The following is a 16,039-nucleotide window of genomic DNA, read 5'->3' as shown; positions in this document are numbered from 1 at the left end:
ACATATTCAATCGCTCCCTATCCCAGTTTGCAGTTCCCACATGCTTCAAGACGGCCACCATTGTTCCTGTACCCAAGAAGGCAAAGATAGCTGAATTAAATGACTATCGCCCGTAGCACTCACTTCTGTCAACATGAAGTGCTTTGAGAGATTAGTCAAGGATCACATCACCTCCACCTTGCCTGCCACCCTAAACCCACTTCAATTTGCATATTGCCCCAATAGGTCCAAGGACGATGCAATTGGCATCACACTGCACACTGCCCTATCCCATTTGAACATACCTATGTAAGAATGCTGTTCATCGACTCCATCTCAGCATTCAACACCATGCTACACTCCAAGCTCATCAACAAGCTTGAGGCCCTGGGTCTCAACCCCGCCCTGTGCAACTGGGTCCTGGACTTCCTGACGGGCTGCTCCCAGGTAGTGAATTTAGGAAACAACATCTCCACTTCGCTGATCCTCAATACTGGGGCCCCCACAAGGGTGCATTCTCAGCCCTCTCCTGCACTCCCTGACCACCCATGACTGCGTGGCCATGCACGCCTCCAACTCAATCATCAAGTTTGCAGACGACACAACAGTAGTGGGTTTGATTACCAACAATGACGAGACAGCCTACAGGGAGGAGGTGAGGGCACTCGGAGTGTGGTGTCAGGAAAACAACCTCTCACTCAATGTCAACAAACCAAGGAGATGATCGTGGACTTCAGGAAACAGCAGCGGGAGCACAGCAGTGAAGAAGGTGGAAAGTTTTAAGTTCCTCGGCGTACACATCATGGACAAACTGAAATGGTTCCACACAGACAGTGTGAGGGAGAAGGGGCAAAAGCGCCTCTTCAACCTCAGGAGGCTGAAGAAATGTGGCTTGTCAACTAAAACCTTCACAAACTTTTACACATGCACAATTGAGAGCATCCTGTTGGGCTGCATCATCATTTCACTAAACTCGCATTAACACCTGCTAACCATGTGTATGTGACCAATAAAATTTGATTTGATTTGAAAAGAAGTCCAAGAGTTACCTCTGCTGCAGAAGATAAGTTCTTAGAGTTACCAGCCTCAGAAACTTCAGTCCAAATAAATGCTTCACAGAGTTCAAGTAACAGACACATCTCAACATCAACTGTTCAGAGGAGACTGCATGAATCAGGCTTTCATGGTTGAATTGCTGCAAAGAAACCACTACTAAAGGGCACCAATAATAATTAGAGACTTGTTTGGGCCAAGAAACACGAGCAATGGACATTAGACCAGTGGAAATCTGTCTTTTGGTCTGATGAGTCCAAATTTTAGATTTTTGGTTCCAACCACCGTGTCGTTGTGAGACGCAGAGTAGGTGCACGGATTATCTCTGCGTGTGTGGTTCCCACCATGAAGCATGGAGGAGGTGTGATTAGTGGGACTATCATTTGTTTTTCAACAGGACAATGCCACACCTCCAGGCTGTGTAAGGGCTATTTGACCAAGAAGGAGAGTGATGGAGGGCTGCATCAGTTGACATTCCATCCACAGTCACCTGGCCTCAAGCCAATTGAGATGGTTTGGGATGAGTTGGACTGCGGAGTGAAGGAAAAGCAGCCAACAAGTGCTCAGCATATGTTGATTGTTGGAAAAGCATTCCTAGTGAATCTGGTTGAGAGAATACCAAGTGTGGGCAAAGCTGTCATCAAAATAATTACAAACCCTTGAATGAGTAGGTGTGTCCAAACTTTGGACTAGTACGGTGTATATATAAATTATATTTATAAATCCTGAGTCATTTTATATCTCTTAGATTTAGGACAGACACTTTGTTTCTGATTATACATTTTTGAGTGTCCTTTTTGCCATTGATGAATGTGTTATTCAATGCGTTTCTGGGCTTTAGTGTAAAGGCCAAAATCAATATTTTATTAATATTTTGTTTTACATATGTTTTTTTGTGACACCTAAAGGAGTCCTAAAATTCCAAATCAAATATCTAAATGATCCATAGTATGACCTTCTTAAAACAGTTTAGCACCACCCTCCCTCCCCCAACATCTTAGACTCGAAAGAATGAACAAAGTGTCATCAATGCTAATAAACAGTATTCTCTCATATAATATAGCTAATATTAGCCTGGTAACAGATGTGGTCGTTGGTCAAGACAGCACCGACCGATCTGGGACCAGGCTAATGTGACACGTCCCTTTTCAATTTGCTCTGGTCCAGGGCGTTGGTGCAGCTTGCTAATGTTGAGCCTTCCAGTACCTTGCCTTGGACCAGAGCTACCCTCTCATGTAGTGTAAGCAATGGGAATCTGCCTGGGCTCGTCCATAGAGGCATTTCTCAGGCAGCAGAGTATTTTGGGCCAGGCAGTGTGTTATTAAAGCCAGTGTGGCTGTATTTAGGCAGCCTGATTGTAGGGCTGTTTTGTGCCGGGCTGGGTGGGTTCCCTCCACGAGGCAGCAAGAACATATGACTTTGAAAGTGTCCCAAATGGCACCATATTCCCAATGTAGTGCACTACTTTTGACCAGGGTCCTATTACATAGGGAATAGGGTGCCATTTGGGATGCACTGTTAAGCCTCAAACCACTGTTTGATGTGTGCTGTGGTAATGGGGTGAGAGCCACTGTATAGAGGAGAGCACACACTCACTCACACTCATTCGCATACACACACACACACACTGTATGCCACTGTATGATACATTGTTGACTAAAAATATATAATTGACCTAGGCAAGTCTGTTAAAAGAACAAATTATTATTTACAATGGCAGCCAATTGTACTCCGCCCTATGGGACTCACAAACACAGCCGGATGTGATACAACCTGGATTCGAACCAGGGACTGTAGTGACGCCTCTTGCACTGAGATGCAGTGTATTCGACCACTGCGCCACTCAGGAGACCTTATGCATGTACTACTCTCCTCCCTCTATCCCCCGCACTTATTCCCCTTTTTGTCTTTGGTTTCTTTGGTTCTTCTCGTGAAAATAGCCTGTGGAAATGCTCCCGAGCCTGAGTTGATAGTGTGTGCGTTATCTGTGGAACCCTTATCTATTGGCATCACGTGAAGTGTGTGTGCGTGTGTGCCCGCGCGCTTGTGTGTGTTTTACGAGTGTTCGCGTACCCCTCTATGATCAACGACCAACCGGAGGCGGAGCCGAGGCTCTGACTGTAATGCGATAGCTGCTCTGTTCAAAAGTGCTATTACACTCTCACTCACTCACATACACACATGCAGCCGGAGCGCAGAGACACTCCTCTCCAGACAAAAACACTAGATGAGTGGTGCCAGAGATGGAATGAATTCTCCTTCGGAAGATAGTGTATTCATGTGTGTCACAGTTCTCATGATTTGCGCTCCATTCTTGTCCGAAATGCGAAGACTTATTTTTGTCGGGTTGATAGTTCAGGCAGCTGTGTCTCAGTGGTCGTAAATGACCGCAGTCCTTGAATCCATGTGAGCAGAGAGAGACGGGGAGAAAGGCAAGCGCTTCAATCGTATTTGGAGGTAGACTCAGAGCCGCTTATCAGACCCTGTAGGAAATAGCCCGGAGGTTCCATATCAGTGGACATGCTCTGTATGGAACTAGGGAATCAAGAGGAATTAATTTCATCCACTTTGCTCGACGAGGCTCAATAACTCAGTCATGACGACGACAAGATGAGAGTTATGAAGTGTGTCTTTCAAGTAGCCTATATGCCTACTTCGGAGGGAAAGCTTTTCACCGCTGTCTTCAGTCTATTTTTATTAAATTAAGTGCACTTGGAACAAACATTATTCGTTTGCTTGATTGGGTAAAATAGGCTACGTGGAGCAATAACATTTGTCTCTACATTTTCAGCAAAAAAAAAAGGGTGTGTGTTTTCTTGATGGACAACTAATTTGATCCCGGGAGGTTACCTTTAAAAACAACAAGACATTGAACATTGCCAAAATGGATATGCTATCGTCGCTGTTTGGATTTGTACTTGCAATGTGTCTAACACCGGGAGTCGGTGGAGACCAAGGTAAGTTTACGGTCAGTTGTTGGTCAGTTCTCAGGAACGCATGGGCTGTCAAGAAACGTGTCCGAATGTACCCGACGCTACACTTTATGGGTGATTTAAATTCCGAGTTTGCTTTAAACTATGAAAAAAAAACGGAAACCTCATAGTTAAAAAAAAAATAGGCCTGCGTCTTGGAGACTGACAGGTAGCTTGTTTTTCTCTGCGTTGGGAAAAACTCGTTTGGTTTTAAAAGCGTGATCTCCATCTGTTTCAAGTCAGGAATGTCAACACATAGACCGCGAATGGCATCAGATATACATGATCTGATAACCAGTAGATAGATATACACTGTCTGATAACCAGTAGGCTATCATGTGTAGTGTAGGCGCACTGATCATTCCCACAAAATGTTCTCTCAACCTTGAAAGATGAAGCCGTTATAGCATGTAGAGCATATAGAAGTTGCTATAGCATGTTAAAAAGTACCACTGCCGTTCATATTAGTCAGGTTTTGTAATTGTATGACCACAGGAATAAAATAGGAATAACCCTACATACATTAGCCTATAATAGCCCAATGACTCTGCTTTGTAGGGTGACAATTCCATAATTATAGATTATTCTTTTTTTAAGGGAAAAAAACGGACATACTTTATTTTTGTTGTGTTTCTTGGTTGAGTTCATGAATTAATGATAAACTCTAAACGCGTCTGTAGACATAACATAATCCATTGCCTATCCAGAATAATGCGCCTCGAAGTGGTATTTTGCTATTAGTGGATAATGACAAGAATATTAGTTAGACTAACCATCATCATCATCATTAGCATCAACAAGAACACCAACAACAACTCGCTCATTATCTCAAGAGCCTAGTTTTGCAATCATGGTGATGGTTTGTGCCTCAATCGCGCTTTTCCCTCGGAAACTCGAGGCGGCGCCACACAATCAGTTCTCCACTCGCGCCGCAACATTAAAACCAGAATGCACATTTGGACAAAAAGGCCACCTTCCATTCCATTCAGGGAATCGTGATGATTTTTAAGCTCGCTGGCTTGCTTCTTAAGTCGCAGTAGTTGTATCCATAATTAATGCACAAGAGTTGTTGTTTTTTGGTTGTAGTTTTGGAATCTTGCGCAAGTTCCGACTTCCGATATAGAGCTCTCCTGAGCTTTAAAACCCGGTCTGGTTTCTCACTCCCCTTCTGCTCTGTACCCTACTCAGTGTCTCCTCCCTGGCTGGTTTACAGGGCTAGTCCTATGGTTGTTCCTTAGAATGTGCTCCAAAGTGTGTGGTGTGTGTGATTCATGTTTGTATGCATTCAAGTGTGCATGTGTGTGAATGGGTTGGTACCTGCCTTAAGAGAGATTCAATATGGCCTGTTTGCAGTGCTGGCTGCCTGTGTGCCCGTTGATCAAAGACAGATGTGGGCCCTTGGCAGCTCTCCCCCAACTTGCTCAGATACCTCAGCCTGCCAAAGCACTCACTGTTCCAGCCTTCTCCTCTCCTCCTCAAAACAGCACAGCTTGTAACATACACACAGCAGCATGAGAGAGAGAGAGGAGATGTAGGAAAGACAGGGAGGTTGTGAGAGAGAGAGGGACAAAGATGTTGTGCAGAACAAGAGCATGTTTTCCCGGACAAACACCAGAGAGAGAGAGAGAGAGAGAGAGAGCACGAGCTAAACAGAGATGAGAAGGAAGGGTACAGAATTTGACAGGAGGGGGTTGAGTACCACACAGCAGATAACAGCAGGGTCACAGAGTCATAAGGGCAGAGGGCGGGAAGGGGAACTGATGATGTTGGGCGTGCGAAAAGGAACACTACTCCGGGTGTCAGAGAGCTGAAGGGGGACCATGTATCTAACAGTGGAGAGACTCTATTTTTAAGTCTGCATCTTTGTCCCTTATCGCACCCTATTCTGTATTTAGTGCACTCCTTTTGACCAGAGCCCATAGGGCCTAAAGGAGGGAATGAGCTCTGGTCAGAAGTAATGCACTACAATAGGGAATTGGGTGACATTTGGGATGCACCTATTGTAACCACAACAGTGTGACTCATGATTGTGTTAATATGATCAAGTCATTCCTCATAATGATCTCGTAATGAACTCATAGATGTGAACATACAGTGTGTCTTCACCGCCTCTGTGTGTTTCCCTTTCTATCTGTCATGATGCAGATGAATGAAAAGCTATGTTTTCTTTCTCTCTCTCTGTCTCTCTCTCTCTCTCTCCATTTTCTCTCTCTCCATTTTACCTCTCTCTATTTTATCTCTCTCTCTCTATTTTATCTCTCTCTCTCTATTTTTTTTATCTCTCTCTATCTCTATTCTCTCTGCTTGCTTCTCTCTCTTTCTCCCCCTCGTTCGCTTCTGTCTCTTGTCTCCCCCGCTTCACTCCCCCCCCCCCCCCCCATCTTTCTCACCCCCATCCTTCTCACTCTCTCCCCCCAGCATCTTTTTTAATCTGCCCCAGACTCCTATAACACGTGGGCAGCGGAGAAACAAGGTCAGGACTGTAGTTATTAGCATTCAAGAGCTGAAAAACAAAGGGACCGTGGTTCAATACCTTGTCCAGGAGAGAAGGGCTGGGGGGGGGGGGACACGCCAACCCCCTGGAACGAGGCGACTAGGGTGAAATTAAAAACAAGGCCACCATAAATAATACACCTGTCGGCTAGCTGGTGGCCCCTTGGTCTGCTGCTTAGTGTGTGTGCACGCACTCACACACAGGTTATTTATCTGGACAGCCGTATTCTAGCAAACCAAAACCCGGCAAAACACAACCATCTGCTTGTGGTCAATTGATCCATTGATTAATTGATCGCTATACCCACCCCCAATGCATTTAGTTGATTAGCCAAAACCACTTAGCCTCTTATGAAGAGACATGCATGGGTGCTCTAACTCAGGAGAGAGAGAGAGGAAGCTTTAGCCTAGCTTGCTATTGGCGAATTAGGGAAATGAAAGGTCAAGGGGGATACCGAGTCAGTTGTACAACCGAATGCATTCAACTGAAATGTGTCTTCCGCATTTAACCCAACCCCTCTGAATCAGCGGGTCCCAAATCTGTGTTGTTCATATTGGAACTGCAGTCTGAATGTTGCACACTTGAGTGGCTATGTTATAACTACGATTTCATTCTCATATTCATTTAGGATGGTTACATTTCTTTTTCTCTTAATCCTTAATATAATAGTAATATAAATTATAATATGCCATTTAGCAGATGTCTTTATCCAGAGCGACTTAGTGTGTGCATACAATTTTGTATGGGTGGCCACAACGGAATTAAAGTCTGTGATATCCAACATTGTAAGTGCGATGCTCTACCAACTGAGCCATACAGGACACTTTAATATTATCGAAAGGTAGGTAGGGCCTTATGGTCGGTGTCTAATGATTAAAGTAAAGAGCTTTGATAGTCAAAAGTCCCTCCCTCCCCCCCCCCCCTCCCTCTGTCCAGTCTTGTGTGGAGGGGTTCGATTAAAAACAGTCGTGGAGACAGCCCCCGTGCAGGGATGAATGGATGAGCGAATAGTGCCTATCCTCCTCCTCTCTCTGTCCCCCTGATTCCCTCTCTCGAAGCGATAGCACTTTTTAATTAAGGTTGGGGAGAGAGAGAGAGAGAAAGGGGGAAAGAGAGAAAAAGAGCAAATTATGTCAAGATTTATAATGGCCCTTCCACACATTTGCAGTTTATCACAAAGTGTGACGCCACAGTACGCGGATAATACCGCTGATGGAAATTGGTGCACACACATACACACACACAGAGATATGCAGTCATATGCAGATACTGTATATATAGACGGAGACTTGTACAGTAGATTTGAAGACGTGAACGCACAAATTTTGCTTGCAGCCAAATTCACGCACACACACACTCCCACAGATGCACATACACGCCATTATCTGTAGACCCACACATGCCCTCACCTCTTATTGCTACAATAATGTTATATACTGTATGTCAACATTGGTCATGTATGTTGGGGTCCCTATGGTATGTGTGTGCAGTGTTGTGTGTGGAGAATAGATGGAGTCCTGAGCCATCACAGACACAATCATTCATGAGGCTACCTCTCTACCTCATCCTCCCTCCTTATCACACAAACACACATGTACCTATAAGACATAGTGCCCTGAAAAGCACACCGTATATTCATAAAAACACAAACATTCTCCACCCGAACAGAGGACGACCCCCCCCCCCACACACACACACACCTCTCCCCAGCATGTACTGTATATCCTACTGACAGCCCATCAGCTCCTCCAGGGTCAGTCCCCACAGGGATGGTCATGTCTTAATGAGCTTCGTCAGGCTTTCTCTCTCTCTCTCTCTCTCTCTCTCTCTCTCTCTCGCTCTCTCCCCCTCCTCCTCACACTGTCTTTCTTCCTCCCCTTCAATCACCTCCTTCCCTTCTCTGTCTTAATCCGTATCCGTCTCACAACCTTCCTCTGCCGCTCTCCATTCCGTCTACCCCTCTCTTTCTCAATCCCTCTTATTATCTCTCCCTTCATACCTCTCCCTCAGCCCCCCTCATCATCCTCATCCCCTTCATCTATCCCTCTTTTACCTGCCTTTCTCCCTGCTGGCGTCCCTCTCTCCACCCCCCCACCCCTCCCCGTCCTCGTCGCCCTCCCTCCTTAGCTGCACATGAATGGTCTGCTCAGCTCGGGGAGCAGAAAAGTGCAGAGGCTGCAGGATTTCTCCCAAATGGCTTAATCTTCCCCTGGCGGTACTACTGACAGCCCCGCACGCCTTTTGGAGAATACATGGGGTGCATCCTGAATGGCACCCTATTCCCTATGTCCCCCATACTCAACTGGCAGACCGCGGACCGGAACCAGAACGGGGTCAATACGGACTGCGGGTCCAGGAAAAAATACAAAATAAATAAATAAATATGTATATATACACTCAGTAACAGTCAAAAGTTTGGACACATCTACTCATTCAAGAGTTTTTCTTTATTTTTACTATTTTCTACGTTGTCAATAATAATAGTTATACTTCACCTGGAATGCTTTTCCAACAGTCTTGAAGGAGTTCCCGCATATGCTGAGCACTTTCTGGCTCCTTTTCATTCACTCTGCGGTCCAACTCATCCCAAACCATCTCATTTGGGTTGAGGTCGGGTGATTGTGGAAGCCAGGTCATCTGATGCAGCACTCCATCACTCTCCTTCTTGGTCAAATAGCCCTTACACAGCCTGGAGGTGTGTTTGGTCATTGTCCTGTTGAAAAACAAATTATAGTCCCACTAAGCGCAAACCAGACTGGATGGCGTATCGCTGCAGAATGCTGTTTTAGCCATGCTGGTTAAAACAGCATTCTTGAATTCTAAATAAATCACAGACAGTGTCACCAGCAAAGCTCCCCTACAACATCACACCTCCTCCTCCATGCTTCACACATGCAGAGATCATCTGTTCACATACTTTGCATCTCACAAAGACACGGCGGTTGGTACCCAAAATTTCCAATTTGGATCAGACCAAAGGACAGATTTCCACCGGTCTAATGTCCATTGCTCGAAGCAAGTCTCGTCTTATTATTGGTGTCCTATAGGAGTGGTTTATTTGCAGCAGTCTGACCATGAAGGCTTGACTCACTCAGTCTCCTCTGAACAGTTGATGTTGAGATGTGTCTGTTACTTGAACTCTGAAGCATTTATTTGGGATCCAATCTGAGGTGCAGTTAACTCTAATGAACTTATACATTGCAGCTGCAGCAGAGGTAACTCTGGGTCTTCCTTTCCTGTGGCGGTCCTCATGAGAGCCAGTTTCATCATAGATAGGCACTTGATGGTTTTTGCGATTGCACTTGAAGAAAATGTCAAAGTTCTTGAAATGTTCTGCATTGACTGACCTTTATGTCTTAAAGTAATGATGGACTGTCGTTTCTCTTTGCTTATTTGAGCTGTTCTTGCCATAATATGGACTTGGTCTTTTACCAAATAGGGCTATCTTCTGAATACCACCCCTACCTTGTCACAACACAACTGATTGGCTGAAACGCGTTAAGAAGGAAAGAAATGACTAACTCATGAAGCTGGTTGTGAGAATGCCAAGAATGTGGCATAAAGCCGTCTTTAAGGCGAATGGTGGCTACTTTGAAGAATCTCAAATATAAAATATATTTTGATGTGTTTGACACTTTTTTGGTTACTACATGATTCCCTATGTGTTGCTTCATAATTCGGATGTCTTCACTATTAGTCAACAATGTAGAAAGGTTGTGATTGGACCCCATGGTGTCATATAAACCCACAACACATGGAAGAATGCAGGAATTGCAGGAAATGAACTTAAAAACGCCAACGTTTTCTCAGCCAACAAGAGGTGCGAGAACACTTTGGGGTCGCGTGGGTTGCGAGGTTCGGGGGTTGTTGCTATGCTGATAAATGACATTATCCATCCGGACCTTTGTCACCAGGGAAACGTATATCGTGCGCTACTTTTGATCAGAACCCTATGGGGATTCCCTACGGGCTCTGGTCAAAAGTAGTGCACTAAATTGGGGATGAGGGTGCCATTTCAGACGCAGACATGGAGGTGGGGAGAGAAGAACATGTGCAGACTACAGTCCTGCCTGTCTGAATCCTCCAGAGGAAATAGAGAGACTCTTTTCTTATTGGTTGTCTTTCTATTTAGCTTTGGCTGCAGTATTGAGTGATGGACTGGACTGGCGTGTGGGGATATTGTGTGTGTGTGTGTGTGCACGTGTGTGTAGATGTACGTTTGTGCGAGTTTCTATCCAAGTAAAGATGGTAGGGTTTCGCTATTATATCAAATGTCACCAAATCCTAAGTGCGCCTTTATAGAACACAAAGAGTCTTGAAAATGTCAACACTTGAATAGCCTATTATATTTCAACCCTCCAATCTTTTCTCCCCGCTTTCTTTGATGAAGTGCTCACATAACTCGCAATGGGTGAAGCAGATGAAACGGAGCATTGAGTCCTCGCCATTTTCTTTGACAATATCCTCGTATTCATTGGGCTTCCCGAGCGGCGCAGCGGTCTAAGGCCCTGCATCTCAGTGCTTGAGGCGTCACTACAGACACCCTGGTTCGAATCCAGGCTATATCACAACCGGACGTGATTGGGAGTCCCATAGTGCGGCGCACAATAGGCCCAGCGTCGTCCAGGTATGGCCGGTGTCGGCCGTCATTGTAAATAAGAATTTGTTCTTAACTGACTTGCCTAGTTAAATAAAGGTTCAATAGATAAAACATTCACACTCAGTCTTCCTTTTCCGATGGTCAGGCTGTGTTCCCGATTCTCCACCCTTCTCCCGATGTGAACACCTGTGCACTCCCCCTCATGGATTTAAAGGGAACGAACTGGTGTAGGGATAATGGTGGAAACACCCTCCGGCTATGCTTGCACCAAATGCACGAGGGAGAGTAAACGAGGGCATCACTTCGGGATGAAGGGTGAAGAATCGGGAACGCAGCCTCTTGTCAGCGCGGAAAGAGTTAACCGCCCCTAGCGTCGTTGTCATGGTGAACATTGTGGAGAGACGTTTTTGTCTTCCCAATCTGGCCTTCCGTTTAGAATAATAATGACTGGGAAATCATATACTGCAGTAAAATGACTGATGAGGGGCCTCACTGTATTGTCCGCCGATGTGTTGGTGTGTGCGCTTTGCGTGTTGGTGTGCGATAGGGAACGGCGAGCGAGGCGTGGGCGTACGGCTAAAATGAAGGCTTTGTTACTCCGGCTTCTCATTACAGAATCGGGGTGAACCCTTGTACCCCTAGACAGGTGGTCTGCTGTCACTTCCTGTCTGGGCCAGCCGAGCGATGCTATTGGCAGGCTATTGTTCCTGGGAGAGAGCCGATAGGATCAAGGGAATGTGTTCGAATGTTTGCAGATTGCCTCGCCAGAGCAACAAATTACATTTAAAGAATGCTCCCGGAGGAGAGATGAGAGCCATAGTGTGGGGTTAGTCTGTCTGTACGGGAGGGGGACGTGTGCGTGGTTGTCTATTCTGTTGCTATAGTAGATTTAGTGTGAACACGACGCATCTCTGACGCAGATATTATTACAAATCACATCCCTATGGAAGTAGAAGACAAATTCTCGAATCGATAATCAGATGCTTTGAGTCTGTGTAATAACCATCTCTCTCTCTCTCTCTCTCTCTCTCTCTCTCTCTCTCACATCCAGGGTGTGGGAACACCCTGGATGCCAGCGACGCAGGGTACATCACGTCCCCGGGCTACCCTCTGGAGTACCCGCCCCACCAGAATTGCCAGTGGGTCATCACGGCCCCGGAGCCCTCCCAGCGCATCGTCCTCAACTTCAACCCCCACTTTGAACTGGAGAGACTGGACTGCAGGTGAGAGAGAGGAGGGGGGTGATTGTAGGGAGAGAGGGAGGCCTTTTGGGTATGCTTAGGCTAGCAAAATGGTAGAGGGATAAGGAGTGAGGGGAGGGAGACTGACCAGGGATGGTTTTAACTTCAGATCTGCCTTCAACTGGTTGTACATTTGTAACAGTAGCCATAGTTACCATTTTGGCCGTGACAGCATGTGAGAAAGGGATGGTGGATGAAAGAACGGAGAGAATGGTTGAAAGAAAGACCGGGATGATGTTGTGAAGTCTACAGGAAAACAGACAAGAGAGGGAGAGAGAGAGAGAGTTCAGTGCAGCTATTTATTACAGGCTAGATGGGACAATGCTTGGTCAGTTTCCTCTTTCAAATAGATGTATAATATGAATCATATGCCTTTCTATTGTCTCTCTGACCTCATAGCAGTCAGTCATCCTGCTCTGGCCTGGCTTCAACCCCTTGCCTCCTACTGCTCTCTTAAAGATGCACTATGAAGACATTTCTCAGCCATTTCCTGGTTGCAAAAATTCAAATAGTTAGCTGAATTTCAGTTTACGTGATAAAAACAAGCAAGTATAGTGTCATTCTACTCTCTAAATCGTTGTGAAATATATTTTCCTTAACACGGGGGCCCCTCAGGGGTGCGTGCTCGAGTCCCCTCCTTTACTCCCTGTTCACTCACGACTGCACGGCCAGGCTTGACTCCAACACCATCATTAAGGTTTCTGATGACACAACAGTTTTAGGCCTGATCACCGACAACGATGAGAAAGCCTATAAGAAGGAGGTCTGAGACCTGACTGTATGGTGCAAGGACAACAACCTTTCCCTCAACTTGATCAAGGGGATGATTGTAGACTACAGGAAAGGGAGGACCGAGCACGCCCCCATTCTCATCGACTGGGCTGTAGTGGAGCAGGTTGAGAGCTTCAATTTCCTTGGCGTCCACATCACCTATAAACTAACATGGTCCAAGCACACCAAGACAGTTGTGAAGATGGCACGACAAAACCTATTCCCCCTCAGGAGACTGAAAAGATCCTCAAAAGGTTCTACAGCGGCACCATCGAGAGCATCCTGACTGGTTGCATCACTGCCTGGTATGGCAACTGCTCGGCCTCCGACCGCAAGGCACCACAGAGGGTAGTGCGTACCGCCCTGTACATCACCGGCGCCAAGCTTCCTGCCATCCAGGACCTCTATATACCAGGCGGTGTCAGAGGAAGGCCCTAAAAATGGTCAAAGACTCCAGCCACCCCAGTCATAGACTGTTCTCTCTGCTCCCTCACGGCAAGCGGTAACGGAGCACCAAGTCTAGGTCCAAGAGGCTTCTAAACAGCTTCTACCCCCAAGCCATCAGACTCCTACACTCCCCCCCACCCTTTTCTATGCTAATGCTACTCTCTGTTATTATCTATGCATAGTCACTTTAATATCTCTACCTACATGTACATATTACCTCAATTACCTCGACACCGGTGCCCCCGCACATTGACATTGACTCTGTACCAGCACCGCCTGTATATAGCCCCGCTATTGTTATTTACTGCTGCTCTTTAATTATTTGTTATTCTTATCTCTTACTTTTTTGTAGGTATTTTCTTAAAACTGCATTGTTGGTTGAGGGCTTGTAAGTAAGCTTTTCACTGTAAGGTCTATTGTACCTGTTGTATTCGGCGCATGTGACAAATAACATTTGATTTGATTTGATCTACCGCTTCTTAGACTTGCTTTCAATGAGAATGAGATCTATAACTCCCATTTCTATGTGGCTCGGGTGGCTGTTGTCCTTGATGATGTCCTTATCTGGTCCTGTGTAACGTAATGCTCTATTAAAATCCCACTAGTCATAGATAGCATGTGCAGTTCTGTGATAGACAGATAAAATGAATGTGCTCGCTGTCGATAAGCAGTATTTCAGGTCCTTTGTGGGTACTGTATTGAGGGCTTAGAGAGAGAGCAGGGGTAGAGAGAGAGCAGGGTTGGAGAGAGCAGGGGTAGAGAGAGAGCAGGGTTGGAGAGAGCAGGGGTAGAGAGAGAGCAGGGGTAGAGAGAGAGAGAGCTGGGAAGAGAGCAGGGTTGGAGAGAGCAGGGTTGGAGAGAGCAGGGGTAGAGAGAGAGAGAGAGAGAGAGCAGGGGTAGAGAGAGAGAGAGAGCAGGGGTAGAGAGAGAGAGAGCAGGGGTAGAGAGAGGGATAAAGAAAAAGTTGAAACGCCTCCTCAGAAATGCTATACTTTTTTGGGGATTGTTTTTTTTGGGGGGGGGGGGTTTGCCCGAGGGGACTGTGTGTTAGCTCAACCTTTGCCCTCTCACACTTCCACTCAGCTGTGTGTGTGTGCATTTGTGGGTGTGTGTTTCTTTGTGCGTGCACACGCTTCTCTGTATGTGTGTGTGCGTCCTTATATCCGCGCGTATACCTGCACATGCACACGCGTTTGTGAGAGTGCGTGTGATCGACAGGGAAACCCATGGCAACCACTCTCCATTCCGCATCCTCTTCACCATCCTCAGAGGGGAAAAAAAGAATATACTTTACAGCCCCAGTAGAAAAGACACATCAACAATGTTATTTATTCATAGAACAACCTGTAACTCCCTTTTCTCACTGAGGCTGCTCTCGTCTTTTTGTGTAGGTTACATCCCAAATCGCATCCTATTCCCTGAATGGTGTTTTGACCAGAGAGCACTTGTATAGGGAATAGGGTGCCATTTGGACACACACACACACACAGATTTAGTTTGTTGAAGATGTGTGCCTCCGGTCCAAAACAGCAACAAAACAAAGTGGAGAAAGCCAAAGTGCAGCCCGGCAGGCCAACACGCCCCCTCTCCTCCCACAGAGCGCTTTAGACGGGGTTCAAATAGCTTCCAGTTAGTGTTTGTGGTGCAGCTGTGTGTTGTTTCCTCCTTCCTGAGTGATTAGGCAGAGCAGTATGTCTGACTGAGGAGACAGGAGGGAGACTTGGTGTTTTCCTCGTCTGGTTTGAGGTGAGGGAGCGGTAATGCTGGGCTGTGTTCATTAGTGCACACCGTAGGAAACCGAGAGAAAAAAAATGTGGCAACGGAAAACATTTTTGAAACGAAATCAGGAGTTTCCCTCCTCGTTTCGGGCCGGTTTCGTTCTTAGTGAATACACCCCTGGAGGGGCAGGAGACTTGGTCAGGGTATTATTTAAAGGTAATCTGAATATACTGTTTATATAATGTAAATATTACAAATGGACTGTGTTTATTGTAAATAGGTGATATAGTTGCGAGAGTTGTCAAGCGCTTTAATCTGTGGACAATTACAGTTCTATGTAAGCCATGTCTTTTGTATGTCATCGCCTCATACACACGCAGATGCACGCACATACCATATGCCAGTGCCATGGTCTCTCCTGAGAGTACATTACTCTGAGACCCTGAGCATGTGAACTCAAGAAAGAGTTTGGTTGGCCCACGTAAGGTCAGCCTTACTTTCTAACCCACAACATACTGATGAATTAATCCCTCTCCCGGGCCAACCAGCACTTTCCCCGGGTTCAAAGAGTCAAAGGCTCCGAGGAGCTTCAACCGCGCAGGCCATCACTGCTGCAGCAATAAAATATCCTGTGTTATGCAGACCTCACATATCTGAGGTGGCACTTTGATTCAGACTTTCATTTCAGGCAGGGTGCCAAATGGCTTTTTACCTCCAAGCCCAGAGTTGATTGATGTGAAGATGAAAAAAATGCAATAATGGC

The 16,039-nt window shown here is 46.0% G+C and overlaps 1 protein-coding gene across 2 annotated transcripts in view; it reads left to right on the top strand.

Annotated features, from left to right (window-relative positions):
* The first annotated feature begins 3,185 nt into the window (after positions 1 to 3,185).
* nrp2a (neuropilin 2a) overlaps positions 3,186 to 16,039 on the top strand; it is a 79,315-nt gene continuing 66,461 nt past the window's right edge. The window contains exons 1-2 of one of the 2 annotated variants that reach the window (XM_031824563.1): positions 3,186 to 3,989; positions 12,150 to 12,321. In XM_031824563.1, the coding sequence (XP_031680423.1) occupies positions 3,917 to 3,989; positions 12,150 to 12,321 (245 nt within the window). In that variant the 5' untranslated portion in view covers positions 3,186 to 3,916. The remainder of the gene's footprint in view (positions 3,990 to 12,149; positions 12,322 to 16,039) is intronic. The other variant, XM_020482697.2, reaches the window with a different exon arrangement.

The sequence above is a fragment of the Oncorhynchus kisutch genome, linkage group LG5 (assembly GCF_002021735.2).
Source record: "Oncorhynchus kisutch isolate 150728-3 linkage group LG5, Okis_V2, whole genome shotgun sequence".
NCBI lineage: Eukaryota > Metazoa > Chordata > Actinopteri > Salmoniformes > Salmonidae > Oncorhynchus > Oncorhynchus kisutch.
The sequence above is the reverse complement of the archived record's forward strand: the minus strand, read 5'-3'. Positions and strand labels throughout refer to the sequence as shown.